The following is a 21,202-nucleotide window of genomic DNA, read 5'->3' as shown; positions in this document are numbered from 1 at the left end:
ACTTATCGTATTGCTGATGTTTTCCATGGATTAGGGCATGCTCAGGAAGTTTCCATGCAATTTCATGTCAGATAGATGGGTCGAATTGGATAATTTCCGACAGGTCTGATCTGATTTCCGATCGTTTTTCTGATTGATTTGCATTGATCATCTAAGTGGTCAGAAAATCAATCAGGAAAACGATCGGAGATCCGATCGGATCTGTCTGAAATTATCTAGTATAGGTCGACCCATCTGTCTGATGAGAAATTGCAGTGCACATTTTAGTGTGTAATAGTGTACTACTCATTGAATAGTACCAGTCAGTCTGGTACCCAGCCCAGGGCCAGCCAGGCATAAAGTGTCAATTAGCCCTGTAACTGTTGTTGGCAATTTTGGATTGAACTTTAGTTAATCTCATGATCTGTTGGAAGGGTCACTCTCCATGGGAAGATTTACCCTCAGCTCTGCTCTTGCTCTGTTGGCAATTGGATTGACCTTTAATTATTGTATTTTTGGTGTTTTCCATGCAATTTCATGTCAGATAGATGGGTCGAATTGGATAATTTCCGACAGGTCTGATCTGATTTCCGATCGTTTTTCTGTTTGATTTGCATTGATCATCTAAGTGATCAGAAAATCGCTCAGGAATACGATCGGAGATCTGATTGGATCTGTCTGAAATTATCTAGTTATAGGTCGACCCATCTGTCTGATGGGAAATTGCATGGTGCACAACAAGACTTCAGGACAGGTTCTGGCTGTAATATAATACAATGCATGGCATGCAATTTATTACACGTTAATAAAAGTTAAGATTAAGAACCAATTAAAGTGGAACTGAACTCAGAAGAACGTTCTCCTCTGTGCTCCAAAAGATATGCAACAGCATGATAACCTTTAAAAAAACATTTCCTTGTTATACCTGAACCTGATACAATTCCTAAAATAAATCTGCACAGTTTAGCAGATAGACATAACATACTGTACTTTCTCATTTTCAAATGGCCTTATTATCTGCCCTAGTGCCCTCTCTTTGCCATAGGCAGTCATGTGACACACAGGGGAGAGATCAGATTACAACTTGTGATTATTAGAGTTTAATCATCATTAGACACAAATGAGGGGGAATTAAACAGGCTAAACTCTCTAAATACATACAGGGTGCATTTATCTATGTGTTTTTTCAGTCCTATGCAAGAGTTCAGGTCCACTTTAAGAATGACAGCCAGCAAAATAGCAAATTGCTCTGTTGTGAATTTTGGATTGACCTTTACTTTTTGTATTGTTGGTTTTAAGCATGACAGGAGGTCAGACACTAACCCTTAAGGGTTTAATAAAGAAGAGTTTGTTTAAATTTGACTGTCTCATTTTTATAAGGGTATTTGTAATGAGAATAATTGTACAATACCGTATACCGTGATACCGTCATACCGCGGTATTTTTTTTGACGGTTATCATACCGTCAATTTTCATACCGTTGCAACCCTAGCCAGGTGTAGCTGCACCCAGTATAGGTAGCCAGCTATAGGTCCCCCCAGTATAGGTAGTCAGTATAAGGCGAACTTTGAAAACTAAAAACATTTATGCTGGCCACAAAAGTGATGGAAAAGATGTTTCAAGGGGTCTAACATCTGAGTTTTTGCATGGAGGAGTGGGATACACGCCAAAAGTCCCGGGGAAAATTCTGGATTTGATGCACAGCCGTGTTTTAAGGGCAGAAATCCGATTGCATTCTAAATTGGAGGCCTAAAGTGCTTTAAAACATCTTGCATGTGTATACATCAATGAGGTAGTGTAATTAGAGTACTGCTTCACACTGACAGACCAAACTCACTGTGTAACGCACCGCAAACAGCTGTTTGTGTAGTGACGGCCGTGCTGGACTAGTGCGTACCATGGCCAGAGTGCAGGCCATGGCGGTTTTCAAGCCCATATGGTTTCCGGGCTGAGGTAGCTCAATGACAGAACAACAGTGACTGTCCAGCTGATCGAACTTGGTCTGTCCACAATGAAGCAACGACCTTGTTATCGTGGGTGTGCCCCCCCCCCAGAGACACTCATATAGCCGGCGGTCATTGCTTCATTGTGATACGCAAGCCCCTTCACCGCAGCAAGGTAACGATCACGAAGGGGAATTGACACCTGTACATGCCTTTTGTTTTGTTGTTGCTTCTGCAGTGCAGCCAGAAAAATTAGGCAGGCAGGTACACGCACCAGACAAATTATTATAGCGGTCCCCTTAGAAATTCAGGAATCCGCCTGGAGTCCTGGACCCTGTTGGTGGTGGCGGAAAAGGCAGTCAAGCGGCCTGCAGGCAGAGATGCTGTGTGGGGACTGACTTAGTCTTCGGGCAGGCCTGACCATGCTTTGCAGACCAGGCAACCTTGGTCAGATGGACCCTTGACCCACGGCTGTGTGCCAGAGATGACACCACTTGCCTTTCAGCATCACGGTACAGTTTGGGTATCGCTTTTTTTGAGAAATAATTGCGTGATGTTATCTTACACTGCGGTGTGTGGCTTTGCTTTTGTGTGCTGCTTTTCTTCAGGTGGTCATCCCATTGCAGTTTGTGCTTTGTAATCATGTGCCTTCGTAAGGTAGTTGTCCCTACGCGGGTCTTGGTCTTTCCACGGCTCAATTTTCTGTGGCAGAGAGTACAGATGGCATTGCTCTCATCTGAGGCAGACACACACAAAAAATGTCCACACCGCTGAGCCCTGGGGTGATGGCACTTTGGTGATGGCTGCCGACGGAGTGCTAAGTGGGGTGCCAGAATCAGAGCAGGAGGAGGAAGATATGTCACGCTTCCATGCGGAAGCTGAGGAAGATGAGGTGTTCTGTGTTAAATAGTGAACTACGTCCTGACAATATTGGGGGTTGATGGCACGTGCCTTCTTCTGAGCACTGTACTTTGCTCGAGGGTCGCACAAAATCACAACAGCGCGACCTCAAAGAGACCTGCCAGGTGGCCTGCCTCTGGCTCTGCCTTTTGTTTTGTCCATATTGGGGGGGATGAAGTGAAAGGTATGCACTGACTTGACTAATACAATGTACGGTTACACAGGTGCAGTGAACAGGTTGCAGTGACTGGTGGTATATAACACTGCGTGTGCTCACGTAGGTAGGTAGGTGCAATGAACAGGTGGGTATGCAGTGATTGGTATTACAAATGTGCAGCTGTCACACACTCAGGTACCGTGAACAGGTGCAGCGACTGGTGGTATATAAAACTGCGTGCACTCACGTAGGTATGTAGGTGCACTGAACAGGTGGGTATGCAGCGATTGGTATTACAAATGTGCAGCTGTCACACACACAGGTAGTCACTGAATGTGCTAGGCCTGGCAGTGGCACAGTAGGAATTGCCAAGGTCCAGCAGCTGCGACAGACTGACAGGGCTGTATATGCAACACAAGTGTCTGTGGGACACACACAAAAAAAAATAGATCACAAGAACATTAGCTCTCAAAAGAGCTGTTGAGGATGAGGAGTGCTTTTTAGCAATAAGTATCAGCAAGAAGGAGCAACCTGACAAGCCTAACTAAGCTTTCCCTATGTCAGCAGGTTCTCTCCCTTCTCTAATTACTGCAGCCACACGAGTGAGTGAAATGGCTGATGCTGCCTGCGTTTTATAAGGGTGGGGGGTCTTCAGGAGGGAGTGTAGCCTGATTGGCTACCCTGTGTCTGCTGACTGTGATGTAGAGGGTCAAAGTTGACCCTAATGATGTAGTATAGGGGGTGCGGGTCCAACTCGCATATAGTTCGCGTTTGATCGCGAACCACCGAAGTTCGCGTGTTCGCCCACTCGCGCATATGTCCGCACGGCCGGCCGCCCCCTGGCTGTCCTGCTTCCTGTCCAAAGGGGTTCCCTGCGGCACATGCGCATTAGCGCAACAGCAGGGACACACACACGGACAACGAGACGCAGAGGCACAGGGTGTTTTATTATAGAGGATTGTCAATATTTCATACCTGATAATATAAACCTTAAGATAGTAAATCCTGATGAAGTAGGATATCTAGACACATTAACAAGTCGATTGTCAATTTATCTTACCTAATATTGTAAACCTATAAAGTAGTTTATCTATGTGAAGTAGGATATCTAGACACATTTATATATCAATTGTCAATATATCATACCTGATAATATAAACCTTATCCTGATGAGGTAGGATATCTAGACACATTGACAAGTCGATAGTCAATTTAACCTACCTGATATTGTAAACCTATTAAGTAGTATATCTAGATGAAATAGGATATCTAGACACATTTATAGATCAATTGTCTATATATCCTACCCGAAACTAAGGAATTAAATACTAGTAAATCCAGATGAAGTAGGATATCTAGACACATTGACAAGTCGATTGTTAATTTATCCTACCTGTTGTCATTTATATTTATTTAAAATTTAAGGCAGACAGGTCGATTTGTCATAAATAAATCTTCGTTTTATCCTACTTAGCAGGTTAGCTGCATTGAGTAGGATACCTAGACAAATTGACATATCAATTGTCAATCAAGCCTACATAGTCGTACAATTCTATGAAGTATATTAGTTTGACATACTAACCTATAAAATTACTGTACCAAAGTAGTCCAGGTATAATACCTCGACAACGTATAGTACCTAGACATGACATGACAGGGTGACCCCCCCCCCCCCCCAAGGTGCCCCTCCAGCAATGGTGACCCATGAGAGCAGGGATGTTTTCTGCACACTCCGTATAGGAAAAAGAAGAGATGAATAATGGGAACCCCGAAAATGCTTTTTAGGGGACATATGATGGACACCTAATGATATTGTGTGATGGGGAGGTTGTGAAGTGGAGGGGCCCTGGGGGTGATTTGGTTAGAAGGGGGGGCATCGGGGGCCCCCAAAGTTACTTTTGCCCCAGGGCCCTATTGTAGCTAGAACCGGCCCTGTATACACTTTAATCTTAATCCTCCAAATGTAAAGTAAAGAATATTGGCTGTGCCATGGTATTGTAGTGGAGAGCACTCTCAATTTATGGCACAAGGTACTGAGCCAAACACTATCTGCATGGAGTTTGTATGTTCTTTCCATGTTTGTGTAGGGTTCATCCCCCCAAAAAATTGATAAGTTAATTAATTCCCTACAAATGAGAGTAGGACTATGGCAGAATTAGATTGTGAGCTCATCAGCGGACATTCAGTCAAGTATTTTTCTGGTAACCAAAAGGGATGAAATAGACCACCACAAAATAAGCTGAACGTTTTCAGTGTGGTGTCAGGGAAGAAGAAACCTTCACTTGACTGAACAGAGTAACCAGGGACCATCAGGAGCCTTTGAGGCGAGAAGGAAATACCTACGGATTTTGTTTTCTATTAGCCGAGTTCTGCTTAATGGCTTAATTAAGCTAATATGACATTAACCTTTGTAATAGCCATAAGGGTTATGGCAAATAGACAATTCACTAACTAGTACCAAGGTGCTGAATGCATGGGGACAACACATGTCCCTTCTTCAGTCAGAAACAACTCCTGCCTGTTGTGTGAAAGAGGATGTGTGTACACTCCTCGTCACTATGCCCCCATGGCTTCCTTACTACACCCGGTCACTATGCACTGTACTAGTTAGCTCACCGATGCAAGTACTCTGCGATATTATAAATAAATCAATAATAATCATATAAACACAAACAGCGACTCACTTCTTCCATATTTTCTCAATTCTTCCTTGAATTCACAGGCGCTTCCGGCGCATCTAAAATCCCTTTCCCCTGCCTGACAGGAAATGGCTCCTGTAAAGCGCAGACGTTCCTTTCATAAAAGGTTCCCCCCACTATTCTAATTTCGCAAGCAGAAGCATCAACGGAAGAGCAGGGGGCAGGGGCTGCTGCATGAGGAGGGGAGAACTGTCACACAGTGTGTGCCCCCCTGAAAGCCGGACAGTTAGTAAAGATCAGCAGCATATAGTGGCATGTCCCTGACAATCTCAGCCCAGCGTGTATTAGGATGGCTAGCCCCCCTACCAGTGACTTCCCGGCATTTAACTCTGTGCTTGCTGCCTAGTAGTCTGAACATTCAGCAGCTGCAGTGCAGAGTTTGAAAGGGCGCTACAGCAGCTTCCAACAGTCGGGACTGTCTGTACTGTAGACACAGCAGAAGGAGCAGGTATGTATGCAATATAAGTGCAGAAGCTGCTGACAGGACAGCACAGGCGTGTCAGTGAGCTGTGCACTGTGATAGTCTGTCAGTGAGCTGTGCACTGACAGTCTGTGAATCAATGTGGTTTGGTTTATGGTTGTATTCTGCCTGTAAGTCCACGGCCCTGACTAGTAGCCTGCTGCCTCCGGGTACAGGAAGTAAACAAACAAAAATAAATTTTAAACTCAGTTCACACCAAAACCTAAAATGGTCTGGTTCATGTAATGTCGATGTTAAAGTGGGATAAAACTCTATATTAACCAAAAAATAATAATAATCTAATTGGAAATTACTTATTTAGCTTACGTATCATGTTGTTTTTCATGTTCATTGTCAGATTTATGAGAAATATGATATGAAAAAAAGAATAGTTCCGTTGGTTTCCATCTTTTGTGACAGAAACCATCTGCCTTTTGCTTTCTTCTCTCTCTCTTTTTTTTTTTTTTTTTTTTCTTCCAACCTAGCCAAGTGTTTATTCTTCCTCCCTAATGCCGCAGCTTACTGTCCCTCCCACATCGCACCACCTAAACAGGCTCACATCCAGGGCTGTGGAGCTGGAGTCGGAGCAATTTTTGGGCACCTGGAGTCGGAGTTGTAAAACAATGCCATGACTCCTAATAAACTCCTACACTGTACAAAGAAAAAAAAATATGATAAAATGTTCAATTTTTCAGAACTAAATAGTTTGTATATAAACTTGATAACTGGTGCAATCAGTTGTAACAAAGAAATGTTGTTTTTTTTTGTTTTTTTTTAAAGGTTATCATGCTGTTGCGCATCTTTAGAGCAGAGAGGAAGTTCTGAATTCAGGTCCGCTTTAATCCATACACCTATGTGAGAAGAGGTGTTTTCTAATAGTACAAACATAAAACCTCCAGTTTAACCTGTCATATTCCTTGGGCTAATTATATTCTTTTGTTTCTGCAGGATCATGTCTCTCATCATACAGAACATGCAGCGCATAGTCCAGCTTCGCAGAGTGCCATTGCGGAGGAATCTGGAGATTGCCAGGAACTGCCTTGGTGTGCAGCGTTATGGTGTGGGGCTGATATGTCTCAGTGATGCCAGGATTCGACAACTGAATTACATGTACAGGAAAAAGGACACAGCAACAGATGTACTGTCATTCCCGTTTTATGAGGTGTAGCGATAAACTTACTAGTAACCACAAACCCTGCTAAAATTATTAGTGTATTATTGGCGGGAGCTGCTAACTTAACAGGGAAAACCATTATTATTATTATTATTATTATTATTAATTGGATTTATATAGAGCCAGCATATTCCGCAGTGCAGGACAATAAATAAGGTTACAGACAGTGATACGACACAATGGGCTCTATTCTCAAAGAGCCAAAAGTTCCGCAAAATTTTACCGCTATATTTCCGCCAGCGGTAAACCCCGCATTTTTTCCACATTCACTAATATTTTCCACATGTTTGCCGCATGCGAAAAAAAAAGATGCGGAAACAGCCATTATTCATGCGGGAATCATGCGGTAAAAAGGTCGCATGAAAAAGTGTTTAAAAAAAAAAGTTAAAGTCCAGCAAGCACAGCCCTTAAGCCTCCAGACTTCATTAACAATGGGATGCGGAATATATCACCTACTACTTGTAGGTGATAAAAAAACGGTAATTAACGACGAAATGGTGCGCCTGAACATTTTTGAGAATTGATCTTTTATTGCGGAAAATACCGACTTTTGCGGAAACTTTTCCGCATGAATCCCGCACTTTTACCACGCTTTTTTCGCATGCGGGAAAAACATGCGGAAAATTTAGAGAATGCAAAATTGACGGTATTTTGGGTGCAAACTTCCCGCATGTACTTTACCGCATGCGGGAAGTCTTTGAGAATAGAGCCCAATACAATTAATAAGCAATAATATTATGCACTGGGGTAGTAGACCAAGTAATTCAAATTCTTGTTATTCTGAGAGCAGGATGTATGATCAGGTAGAATACACAAGAATAGATGGCCCTGCCAAAGATTTACAATCCAAAGGGAGGAGGGGGTGACACGATAGGAGGGGCACTGCATCGAGAGTTAGGGCGGCGTTGAGGTGAGGTAGACCTTCTTAAAGAGGAGCTGTTAGGTATAAGGTCTCAGAGAAAATAAACACATATATCAGTAGCTAAAGATTGGCTGTACTTACATTACATATGCATTTCACTGTCCACGTTTGGATTTCACAGAATTTGTATATAGTATATGCAGAGATAGATGCTCCTGACAGCTCATGGCAGGCTCCATGTTTTTCTGTCAAATGTGTCGTCATGTCCTGCCTGCTTCCTGATAACAGATAAGCTTGTACTTGAACAACACAGTGTGCAGTGAATATTAATGAGCCATGTGGCTAGGAACAATAGCTGACTCCTGCAGTGTACTCCTGCCCGAGATTTATCAGTGCTACGCGATTACAAGCTGCTGTAACGTCTCATTAGCAGCCGAGGGGAGAGCCCCAGAATGCTTTGCAGTATGGTATGCGGCTTGCGTCTTCTTAAGAATAACAGCCTTGCTGATAAGCACACATCAAAGGTAACTGAGATTTTTATCTTCACTAATTGCTTTTGGGCTTCCTTCTAAACTGTTTAACACAGGAGAATAGAGGTTTAAATTAGCTTCTGCAGCCTGACAGTTACTCTTTAAAGGGGTGAGTTTTGAGGGCTTGTATTAAGGTGCTGAAGGAGGGGGCAAGCCTGATGGGCAGTGACAGGATGGGGGAGGCTCTAGTGAAGTTCTGTAGTCCCGCATGTGAGTGAGAGATGTGTGGTGTGGTTTGGGGGAGGTCGTTGGAGGAGCAGATTGGGCAGCCAGGTATGTATTTGCTGACCAAGTCAGAGCTGTAGGTCGGGCAAGACTTGTGTATAGATTTGTAGGCCAGACATAAGATATAAGCTGAAGCTGATCAGGAGACGGTAGGGGATTTGAATGGATGTGGAGACGGATTGGTAGGAGGAGGAGATGAGTCCGGCTGCTGTGTTCGTGATGGATTATAGCAGGAGCAATGAGGTTCAGAGGGAGGCCTGACAGCAGGGTGTTGCAGTAGTCCAGGCGGGATAGGAGTGCATAGACAAGGAGTCCAGGGTGACACCCAGGCAGCAGGCCTGTGCGTACCGTTGGCCGTGACATAGATGTCAGGGGGGGCGGGGGTGAATTGCACTGGACAGGAAAATTAGGATTTCTGTTATTTCCAGGTTTCACTTCATCCAGGGTGAGATAGTTGAGTGGCAGATGAGTATCTTATCCGTGGTGGTGGAGAGGTCCTTGGTATGGAGGTTGATCTGGGTGTCATATGAGTGTGGGTAGTAGTTTAAGTTCAGGGAGGAGATCAGTTTGCCGATGGAAGCAGTGTAAAGTGACAACAGCAAGGGACCAAACCATGAACTGAGCCTTGGGGGACCCCAACCAAGAGGTTGTAAAGGTTGAGGAGGAGCCATTGAAGGAGGTCTTATAGGAACCATTAGGTAGCAGGAGAACCAGGATAGGGTGAGGTATTGGATGCCCACAGATTGCAGGGATTAGAGGGGGTCCATACGACCTAACACATCAACCAGTTAATGCACAACCCACCTTGGGAGTTTTTACCTTTACTGCAATGAGTGCATGGAAAAACCCAGCTGGGCTGTTTTTAAAAGTTCTAGCCAGCTGAAGTTTGAAATAGTGTAGTAAGGTAGTTTCCAATAACATGAATTGTCTTGCACTGATATGTTCTAGGAATTGTTAGAGAAAGAGGGTTTGCGCTTCAGAATGACTGTGCTTTTCTTGAAATTTATATTTTCACACAGCAATTATCCCAGTAATGTTTTCCTTATATATTTTGTTTTGGTGTCATTCTAGGATCTACAGCCTGGAGTTTTGCCTCTGCCATTGCTTCATGATGACTATAATTTGGGTGACATTTACCTCGGTGTTGAGTTTGTATATCAACAATGTCAGGAATCGCAGGAGGATTTCAATGACGTCCTAGTGGTGAATAATGCATCTTACATAATTAATGAATCCACAACAGGTGATGGGGATGAAGAGAATGAATTATGATTTCACTCTTCTTTACAATGTGCTGCATCCAATCACACCCACTGTAGAAAGCTAGGCTCTCTTCACACTATATACACCGTCTCCTGAAAAAAAGGATCGCAATGGTTATATAGTTACATAGTTATTTTGGTTGAAAAAAGACATACGTCCATCGAGTTCAACCAGTACAAAGTACAACTCCAGCCCGTCCCCCACATACCCCTGTTGATCCAGAGGAAGGCGAAAAAACCCCCACAAGGCATGGTCCAATTAGCCCCAAAAGGGAAAAATTCCTTCCTGACTCCAGGCAATCAGATAAAATCCCTGGATCAACATCATTAGGCATAACCTAGTAATTGTAGCCATGGATGTCTTTCAACACAAGGAAAGCATCTAAGCCCCCTTTAAATGCAGGTATAGAGTTTGCCATAACGACTTCCTGTGGCAATGCATTCCACATCTTAATCACTCTTACTGTAAAGAACCCTTTCCTAAATAAATGGCTAAAACGTTTTTCCTCCATGCGCAGCTTTTCATGTCCTTTGAGAAGGCCTAGGGACAAAAAGCTCATCCGCCAAGCTATTACATTGCCCTCTGATGTATTTATACATGTTAATTAGATCTCCTCTAAGGCGTCTTTTCTCTAGACTAAATAAACTCAGTTTATCTAACCTTTCTTGGTAAGCGAGACCTTCCATCCCACGTATCAATTTTGTAGCTCGTCTCTGCACCTGCTCTAAAACTGCAATATCTTTTTTGTAATGTGGTGCCCAGAACTGAATTCCATATTCCAGATGTGGCCTTACTAGAGAGTTAAACAGGGGCAATATTATGCTAGCATCTCGAGTTTTTATTTCCCTTTTAATGCATCCCAAAATTTTGTTCGCTTTAGCTGCAGCGGCTTGGCATTGAGTATGATTATTTAACTTGTTGTCGATGAGTACTCCTAAGTCCTTCTCCAAGTTTGATGTTCCCAACTGTATCCCATTTATTTTGTATGGTGGTAGACCATTGGTACGACCAAAATGCATGACTTTACATTTGTCAACATTGAATTTCATCTGCCATGTATGTGCCCATATAGCCATCCTATCCAGATCCTGTTGCAATATGACACTATCTTCCTGAGAGTTGATGATTCTGCACAATTTTGTATCATCTGCAAAAATAGCAACATTGCTCACTACTGCATCTACTAGGTCATTTAATAAATAAATTGAAGAGCACTGGACCCAGTACAGACCCCTGTGGAACCCCACTGCTAACAGTCTCCCATTTTGAGTACGATCCATTGACCACAATTCTTTGTTTTCTGTCCATTAGCCAGTTCCCTATCCATGCACACAAACTCTTCCCCAGTCCTTGCATCCTCAACTTTTGCACCAGACTTCTGTGGGGAACAGTGTCGAAGGCCTTTGCAAAGTCCAAGTATATCACATCTACAGCATTCCCAATATCCATATTAGCATTCACTACCTCATAAAAGCTGAGCATGTTAGTCAAACAGGACCTGTCTTTAGTAAACCCATGTTGATGCTGAGAAATAAGATTATTTTCTACTATGAAGTCATGTATAGTATCTCTTAGTAACCCCTCAAATAGTTTGCATACAACTGATGTTAAGCTTACAGGTCTATCATTTCCTGGATCAGATTTTTTGCCCTTCTTAAATAATGGGAAAACGTGGGCTGTACGCCAATCCACTGGGACTCTGCTAGTTGCAAGAGAGTCACAAAAGATAAGATAAAGGGGCTTAGCTATAACTGAACTTAATTCTCTTAGGACCCGAGGATGCATGCCATCCGGGCCAGGTGGCTTGGCTATTTTTAATTTATTTAGTCTTGCCTTTACTTCTTCCTGCGTTAAGTATTTAATATTACAGTTAGAAGATTGAGACTCTTCTGCCTCTGTAATTTGCAACAGTGCTGTTTCCTTTGTGAAGACAGAAGCAAAGAAAGCATTTAATAACTCTGCCTTACCTTGGTCATCCACCATTGAGTTCCCACCCTCATCCTTTAGGATTCCTATACAGTCAACCTTTCTTTTTTTAGAGTTGATGTACTTGGAAAACTTTTTTGGGTTAGGTTTGATATCCCTAGTGATTTGATTTTCAGCTTCGATCTTTGCCAGCCTAATTCCTTTTTTACAATTGTTATTGCACTCCTTATAATTGCTTAGTGCAGCCTCAGTCCCCTCCTGTTTTAGGACCTTATAGGCATTCTTTTTCCTCTTCATTTTATCCCTAACCTTTCTATTCATCCATAGAGGCCTTTTTTTATTCCTAGACATTTTGTTTCCATATGGGATATACATACTACAATATTGATTGAGAATACGTTTAAAAGCTTGCTATTTCCCTTCAGTGTCCTTCCCTTGTAGTTCATTATCCCAGTTCACCAAACTTAGTGCCTGCCTAATTTGATTGAACTTTGCTTTTCTAAAATTCATAGTTTTAGTGGTCCCGCTGCCCCGTGGCCTATCAGTCACCAGATCAAACGTTATCATGTTGTGATCACTATTTCCCAAATGTTCTTGAACCTGCACATTTGATACATTATCTGGTCTATTAGAAATGATCAGATCCAGTAACGCATTCCCCCTAGTTGGTTCCGTTACCATTTGAGTCAAGTAATTGTCCTGTAGTGCTGCCAGAAATCTGCTGCTTTTACCAGAATGGGTAGCCTCAATACCCCAGTCAATGTCTGGAAAGTTGAAGTCGCCCATAATTATGACCTCATTTTTACTTGCAGCTTTTTCAATCTGCTGTAGTAATCGCAGTTCTGCAGCTTCATTAATAAGAGGTGGTCTGTAGCATACCCCAATAAGCCATTGGCAACTTTTATTTCCACCATGAATATTTACCCAAACGGACTCCACATCTTCGCAATCTTCCTCCATCTCATCGTTGAGGACAGCTGTAAAAGAATTCTTAACAAAGAGACAAACCCCTCCACCTTTTTTCCCTGTTCTATCCCTCCTAAACACATTGTATCCTTTTAAATTGGCTATCCAGTCATGGCTTTCATCCATCCATGTCTCGGTTATTCCCACAATGTCATAGCCTTTGTCATTCAGAATGAACTCTAGTTCGTCTATTTTATTTGCAAGGCTCCGAGCATTGGTTACCATGCACTTTATATTTCTACCAACACATTTACCAATTTTGTTTACACGAAATGGGCTACTTGAAGTTTTACCAACCTCCTTAATCTTCACACTGTCCCCACCCCCCTCTCCACCCCCCATAATGTTAGGCTCCCACTGTCTTTTTACCTTATCTTGTCTACATATTGAGACTTTATCCTCCCGCCTCCCCCCAGATCCTAGTTTAAAATCTCCTCCAACCGTTTAGCCATCTTCTCCCCCAATGCAGCTGCACCCTCCCCATTAAGGTGCAGCCCATCCCTGCTGTAGAACCTGTAGCCGACTGCAAAGTCTGCCCAGTTCTCCAGGAACCCAAACCCTTCCTTCCTACACCAATTTCTCAGCCACTTATTTAACTCCCTAAGCTCCCTCTGTCTCTCAGATGTAGTGCGTGGCACTGGCAGTATTTCAGCCTTGCAGCTTACTGGGGCGATGCGATCCGATACATACAGTGCAGCACACAGCCTATATACTTTGTCTGCATTGCATGCATCTCCCAGTAATGCATTGTATGCTGAGTGTTATCTTGTCGGAAATGATCGCACTTCACTGTTAAAGTGTAACGAAAAATCCGCAACGCCGGATGGATTGCGGAAATATGGTCGCATCCAATCCGGCAAGTGGACTTTCCAACGCGGGATGCGGAAATTTGTCCGCATCCGCTGCGCAAACCCGTCCGAGCACTCTGCTCCAAACTCGCCAGCATGCTGCTCACCAGGACTCTGCCATCTTGCCTCTAGAGGGCGGGCGCGCACGACAGACACGCCTTTATACTCTTAGAAAGCATGTCAGCTGACCTGGAGATCAGCTGACATTTTAGCCTGCTCTGATTGGTTGCTGCCTGGGGTGGAGACTTCTCTCCCAGGCAGTATATAAGGAAGTGCTTTTCAGTCACACTTCGTCTGTGTTTGCGATACCCTGTGTCAGCACTCAGACCTAGTCAGCCTTGTCTCTGATATTGTGTTATATATTGGTTTATCGCCAATATATACACATATTATACTGTCTATCGTGTATGATTCTGTGCCTGTCTTGACTACTCTTCTGCTTCCTGATTCTGTACTTCGCCAGTCCGTACCGTTATCGACTATTGGCTTGGTTTCCGACTATTCTCTTGTCTCACATTTCTGTACTGCTGCCGCCTGATCTGTTGCCGGACCTCATTTTGTCTGACCTTTCTCCCTTCAGTGGAACGTCTCCCACTGTAGGGTTCTATCAGAGGCTTGCCTCTTTGAGACGACCGCCACTAGCAAACCCTTGCTGCTAGAGGCCGAGACTCCTCCACTCCGTCCTTTGGAGAATCTCACACACAGGGTTCCCATTCAGAGGTAACCACACCTCTGAGGAATTACGGTGTGATGGATATTTCCACAGACTTGAATTTACACTGTATATTATTATTGTTGTCTGCTGTTCCAGCTTGCTGGAGGTTGTATCTCTGTGCCCTATAGAGATACTCTGTTGTACCCAGCACCCTCTTGCGTACGATTGTATCGTGTCATGCTATACTTGCATTATTGGTGATTCTGCAGATCACCATATAATCAGGTATAGTATCTGTATTATTGGTGATACTGCAGATCACCAATAATCAGAATAGCTGTGCTTGCTGGCACCAATCGTTACATAAAGTAAAATCCATCAGACAAGCTGTTGTCTGATATGTTCCAAGGACCTGTGGGCTGAAACGCCTTGGGGCCAGGAGGATGTGGGAAGTCTCTGCAGGATCCAGAGGCTTCCCTCTTAGGTAAATAACTAGAGGGGGGGGAGGTGGGGGCTACATTTTAATGTGCAGCAGCAGTTATAACTCTCCATTGTTCCCTCTGCCAGGTGACTGCTGTACATGGCCTCTGCCATCTACTAGGCTACACTCATGACAAGCAGGAAGACTGGAGGCAGGTTAGTTCTCTATGCCAGTGTTCAGTCATACACATAATGTGAATGTGGTAAGGCCGATTGTTGATGAACGTAGGATGTAGCGAAGGACATTGAGGGAGGGATCAGGCCGGAGGGGGCTGGAGGAAGCCCCGGGTATGTATACATTTTTTTTTTCTCCTGCCCCATCTCAGATTTACTTTAAATACTGTTGATCTTAGCAGGAAATTTCACTTTTGTGAATTCTCTCAATTACAGTTTTTGATTGTAATTGCAATTTGTGGATAATCTTATTTAACCATTTCAGCCGCGCGGACGTGAGCTTCAGGTCCGCAGCGGCAGGTGCTGGAGCCGCAGAGACGCGCTAGTCACATCCCTGCACTTTGGGGGGGCTCTGCAGGCGATCCTGCAGGCAGATACCTGCGATCGCACTGCTGCTGCTAGCAGGGGGGATTGGCTGCAGGGGACAAAAGTCCCCTGTGCCAATCTGTACATGTCCGCCGTGAATAAACACTATTTTTGTTCAAAAACAGTGTTTATTCTGTAAATGGAAATCTCCTGCCGTGATTTCCTCTGGTTTCCGGCACCCGATCGTTAAATTTTCGAATGGAAACAATGTTTCCATTCATAACCTCCCATCCGCCACTGGGATCGGAGGCTTCCGATGGAAGCCTACATCACTTCCCTGGTTACAAGGTAGTGATACAATGGGCTCTATTCACTAAGAGGCAAAAACACCACAAAATTTTACCGCTATATTTCCGCCAGCGGTAAACTCCGCATTTTTTCCACATTCACTAATATTTTCCACATGTTTTCCGCATGCGGGAAGAAAGATGCGGAAACAGCCATTATTCATGCGGGAATCATGCGGTAAAAAGGTCGCATGAAAAAGTGTTTAAAAAAAAAAATTAAAGTCCAGCAAGCACAGCCCTTAAGCCTCCAGACTTCATTAAAGTCAATGGGATGCGGAATATATCACCTACTATTTGTAGGTGATAAATCGGTAAATAACGACGAAATGATGTGCCTGAACATTTTTGAGAATTGATTTTTTTATTGCGGAAAATACCGACTTTTGCGGAAATTTTTCGGCATGAATCCCGCACTTTTTCCGCATGCGGAAAAAACATGGGGAACATTTTGAGAGTGTCAACTTGACGGTGTTTTGGTCGCAAAGTCTTTGAGAATAGAGCCCATTGTATCCAAATTAGCGTACATTGTACGCTAATGGGATTTTTGCTCAGTAGGGACATCTTGTGGCCAAATGGTAAAACATACCTACTGACTTTGGGGAATAAAAATAAATTATTATGTCAAGAGGACATATAATTAATAAATAATGGGCTAAAAATTAGTGATGGATGTAAAACAAAAAATGCACCTTTTTATTTCCAAATAAAATATTGTCACCATACATTACACTAGGGGTATAATTTTAACGTTGCAATAACCGGGACAAATGGCCAAATAAAATGTGTGGATTTTAATTATGGTGGCATTCATTATTTTAAAACTGTAATGGCTGAAATCTGAAAAATGAATTTTTTTAAATTTTTTTCGTATTATTCTTATTAGAATGCATTTAGAATAAAATAATTCTTAGCATAATTTACCACCCAAAGAAAGCCTAATTGGTGACGGAAAAAACAAGGTATATATTATTTTGCTGTGATAAGTAGTGATAAGTTATTGGGGAATGAAAGGGAGAAGCGCTGACAGGTGAAAATTCATCTCGTCCATAAGGTGAAAAATCCCAGCAGGCTGAAATGGTTAAATTACATTAATGAAAACCACTAACATATATATTTTTGTTTAAAGGACTCCCGAGGCATACAGCTTAATCTATCTTTACTTACCTGGAGCTTCTTCCAGCCCCTAGAACTCATTACAAATATACACATTGTAATTACTATTTGAAATTTCACATTACGATTCAATTGTAACTGCAAATATCGCTGCAAAAGTATAACTTCAGTATGTATTTACTGCTATGTAAAGTTCAAGCTGATCACTACTGTTAATTTTCATACATCAAAAAATTTCCTGGTACTCAGTAATATCTTTATAAGCAAGTTATGCATTTTCCTCCATATCTCTGTAGGCTTTATAATACAGAAAGTGTTGCTGGTGTACTGATCTAATATATTTTGTTCCAACAACAGATGTTTGGGAAGGAAACTGAAGTTCTGTCATCGATAAATAAAGCCACTGGATCTTCGTTAAAGCCACTGACCACACACCTTTTTGACCACTAGTGCTGGAGCCACATAGTTCAGATGTGTATAGACCACAGAGTATTGCTGTTGCCATACAAAAGCAGAAAAAGGGGCGTGGTCAACAAACATTGTCATGTCTTTATGCACAAATGGATTTGCCAGGAGCAATTACAACCCGGCCATAGCTGTGCTTCACACTATGCACAGTTGGCTTTATAGAATGTTCTGTAGATGCTAGCAGCGGAGTCGCTGTCCCTGTGACCCACTGGCATGTTATGTTGGAACATGCAGAGAATGGAGAGGAGGTGCCAGCTGTGAAGTACAGGTGGCTATAGTGCGCTGATAAAGGAGGAGTGCACCGGCCGGGCAGGTGAGCTCAAGCTCCACTATTCATTCTGCATTATTGGGGGGGGGGGGGGGGGGGGCAAGGGGGATCTTAACCCCACTATCTAGAAGAAGGGGGGAAAAGGCTACCCTAATTCTGTATGGGGAAGGGGGGTGAGACAAAGGCTACCCTAATACTTCTATCTTGGGGAGGAGACAAACACCTCCTACTACTGGTGGTTATCCTAAACTTGTAGTCAACTGTGCCCCCGAATAGCATTAGGTAGCCAAATGTGCCCTCCATGCAGAGTAACTACAGCAGAATGTGCTAAAATTGGTAACTCATCTTTCCATGCTCCAGCCACATGATCCATTTCAGCATCCTTATCTCCTTGGTCACCTTGCTCTACTGCATCCTTCTTTTTCCTGTCCCACTGGCATGCATGAATTGATGGTACATGCTGGCAGGTCATGCAATCAGAGATGCTACTGGAGACAGGAAGACTAAAACCAGTAACGTCTGCTTCAGTAACAGAGTGGCCTATTGGCCATTCATCCTTAAAGTGGATCCGAGATGAACTTTTACTCCTTGCATAATTGTGTTCCTTACATATAGGTTATAGGGCATTCCTCAAGCCAAATACTTGTTTTGTTTTGTTTTAAAGAGGAGCTGTTAGGTATAAGGTCTCAGAAAAAATAAACACATATATCAGTAGCTAAAGATTGGCTGTACTTACATTACATATGCATTTCACTGTCCACGTTTGGATTTCACAGAATTTGTATATAGTATATGCAGAGATAGATGCTCCTGACAGCTCATGGCAGGCTCCATGTTTTTCTGTCAAATGTGTCGTCATGTCCTGCCTGCTTCCTGATCACAGATAAGCTCCTACTTGAACAACACAGTGTGCAGTGAATATTAATGAGCCATGTGGCTAGGAACAATAGCTGACTCCTGCAGAGTACTCTGCCCTGAGATTTATCAGTGCTACGCACTGGACTGATTAGAAGCTTCTGTAACGTCTCATTAGCAGCCGAGGGGAGGGCCCCAGAATGCTTTGCAGTTTAGTATGTGGCTTGCGTCCTTATGGGTCTATAACAGACTTGCTGATAAGCACACATCAAAGGTAACTGAGATTTTTATCTTCACTAATGGCTTTTGGGCTTCCTTCTAAACTGTTTAACACAGGAGAATAGAGGTTTAAATTAGCTTCTGCAGCCTGACTGTTACTCTTTAATACCCTAATTTCCTATAAACTAAACAAGCCACACCCACAGCTTCTCCAGAGTGCCTTGGCGCTTGCAAGGGATTGTGGGATTTCAGTCTGGGCAGGTGAAAAAGGTGTTACTAGCTATAGATTTCAGAGGCAGAGTTTTCACAATCTGAGAGCTGCAGTGCAGATACAGATCAGTTGCCTGTGTAATGGAGGAGATAAGAGTGGAGTTTTCACAGAATATGCAGATTAGCATGCCTAGATACAGATAAGCTTGCCTGTGTGTGTAATTGTGTAATAGTGACAAGCAGAAAACATGTCTGCTCCCATTGTATCACAGGAAAAAATATTAATATACTGTTGAAGCTGTTTGAAGAAAGATTTGCTGTGTAAACTATCTAAACTTTAGATAAGATATATAGACAAGTCACTTGTTATATTTAGTTTTTCATCTCGGATCCGCTTTAAGGCTTTTTGCACACAGGGACATTACAGGCGCACGTTAGTGCAGCCTGTAACACTCCCCCAACACACAGCAATGTAACACAAGTGGGCTGTTCACACTGCCCACGTTGCGTTACATTGTAACGCAGCAAAGTGCTGCATGCTGTGCGCTCTACGCGGCTAAGCTGCGTTAGACTGTTTGCACATGCTCAGTCATGTTGGGGAGGAGGGGAGAGCGGCCGGGCACATGGCTAATTAATATTCACTGCACTCAGTCATGTGCAGTGTTTACTTCCTGGAGCGGCCGCTCTGTGCGGCGATTGGCCGGGCGGGACCACGAGATGCCGCATGCGTCCAAGAGTACGCATCACGGACGCCAGAGTGAGCTGCACAACGCGGCTCACTCCGACGTCCACACCAGAGAGCACCAGGCGTTGCGTTAGGGGCACGTTATGTGCCCTATAACGTCCCCTAAACGCAACGGCCCGGTGTGTAACTAGCCTAAAGGGAACCTAAACTGAGAATAATATGGATTTTTACTTTTAAAATACCAGTTGCCTGACTCTCCTGCGGATCTTGTGTCTCTAATACTTTTAGCCACAGCCCCTGAACAAGCATGCAGATCAGGTGCTCTGACTGAAGTCAGACTGGATTAGCTGCATGCTTGTTTCTGGTGTGTGATTCAGCCACTACTGCAGCCAAAGAGATCAGCAGGACTGACAAGCAACTGGTATTGTTTAAAAGGAAACATCCATATCCCTCTCAGTTAAGGATCCCTTTAACTAAATTAACAGTTCCGTTCCCCTCTGGCTGCCAGCAGTGCCACTGGAGGTAATAAGATGGGTACGTGGCCGCACACGCCGGTCAATGAGGGCATCAGCTCCTGCACGTGTGCAGGGGTACTGGGGATGCTGCGCGGTTATGAAGTAACCTGGCCGCAGTGGCCTGAGGAAGAAAAAGCTGACTGACTGTGCCGGCTTTCAGAAGAGCCTTCACATCACTAGGACCTTGGCCAGGTGAGTTCATTAGGGGACAAAAATGTAATCAATAACCATGGAATGAGGTAATACACTAGCTTATTTCCACTCAAAACTAGTGCAGTAGATACTCCCAAACTTGCTAAAATGAGTGCGGATCTAATACAATCATTTGTTTACACTTAGAAATAAAGATGAGTAAAGCAATAGGGGGCCCCACCATATCACTTTCCATTTCTAGTTAGGTGTGATGGGTCAGAAAAGTTGATCAGGTTGTTTGGGCTCATATTGTGGCAGGCATCTCTTAGATGCCAATGCAAATTCTGGCGGTGATTTGGGTGCATGGTGTGCCCGATAGATAGCCGATCAGCTATAAGTATGGATGGTATATTGGGTACTTTGAGTAGCCGATCAGCTATTTGTAGAGGATTAGTTACTAGTCTCTATAACTGATCAGCTTCTTTAGTTTTGGGCGCCTGGAGTTAGCGTAATGGTGATCACTAATGATCCAATCTTTTTCATTAAATCTTACCCTTTCTGTATAATATAAGGGAACTGCCTACATCATTCATTCAATATATTCACTAAATGTATCCTTACACTACATAGATTTGGTAAAATTGGATGAAAAAGATTGGATCATTTGTGGCCATTTTAAAGGGAACTTGAAGTGAGAAGAATATGGAAGCTGCCATAAGTATTTCCTTTTTAAAAAATACTAGTTGCCTTGCAGCCCTGCTGATCTATTTGGCTGCTGTGTTTGAATCGGACCAGAAACAAGCATGCAGGTAATCTTGTCAGTTCTGACAATGTTAGAAACAC

General features: G+C 43.2%; 2 protein-coding genes across 4 annotated transcripts in view; one reads left to right on the top strand and one right to left on the bottom strand.

Moving 5' to 3' along the window:
- Positions 1 to 5,748, bottom strand: part of MCM3AP (minichromosome maintenance complex component 3 associated protein) — a 121,697-nt gene extending 115,949 nt beyond the window's left edge. Inside the window, exon 1 of the mRNA XM_068234115.1 lies at positions 5,664 to 5,748. The gene's annotated coding sequence lies outside the window, so the exon portion shown is untranslated. The remainder of the gene's footprint in view (positions 1 to 5,663) is intronic.
- A 17-nt stretch (positions 5,749 to 5,765) lies between these two features.
- On the top strand, positions 5,766 to 17,544 carry YBEY (ybeY metalloendoribonuclease). Of its 3 annotated transcripts, none has more exons than XM_068234119.1 (6): positions 5,766 to 6,126; positions 6,919 to 6,969; positions 7,087 to 7,300; positions 10,001 to 10,132; positions 15,155 to 15,223; positions 17,365 to 17,544. In XM_068234119.1, exons 3-6 carry the CDS (start codon positions 7,091 to 7,093, stop codon positions 17,455 to 17,457), a joined length of 504 nt encoding a protein of 167 aa, XP_068090220.1. In that variant the 5' UTR covers positions 5,766 to 6,126; positions 6,919 to 6,969; positions 7,087 to 7,090; the 3' UTR covers positions 17,458 to 17,544. The 3 variants fall into 3 exon arrangements, with proteins under 3 accessions (XP_068090220.1, XP_068090218.1, XP_068090219.1); XM_068234117.1 differs by having other exon boundaries at positions 6,919 to 6,993; XM_068234118.1 differs by having other exon boundaries at positions 6,919 to 7,003.
- Positions 17,545 to 21,202: the final 3,658 nt, after the last annotated feature.

The sequence above is a fragment of the Hyperolius riggenbachi genome, chromosome 1 (assembly GCF_040937935.1).
Source record: "Hyperolius riggenbachi isolate aHypRig1 chromosome 1, aHypRig1.pri, whole genome shotgun sequence".
NCBI classification, from domain to species: Eukaryota; Metazoa; Chordata; class Amphibia; order Anura; family Hyperoliidae; genus Hyperolius; species Hyperolius riggenbachi.
This window is presented reverse-complemented; position numbering and strand designations above follow the sequence as displayed.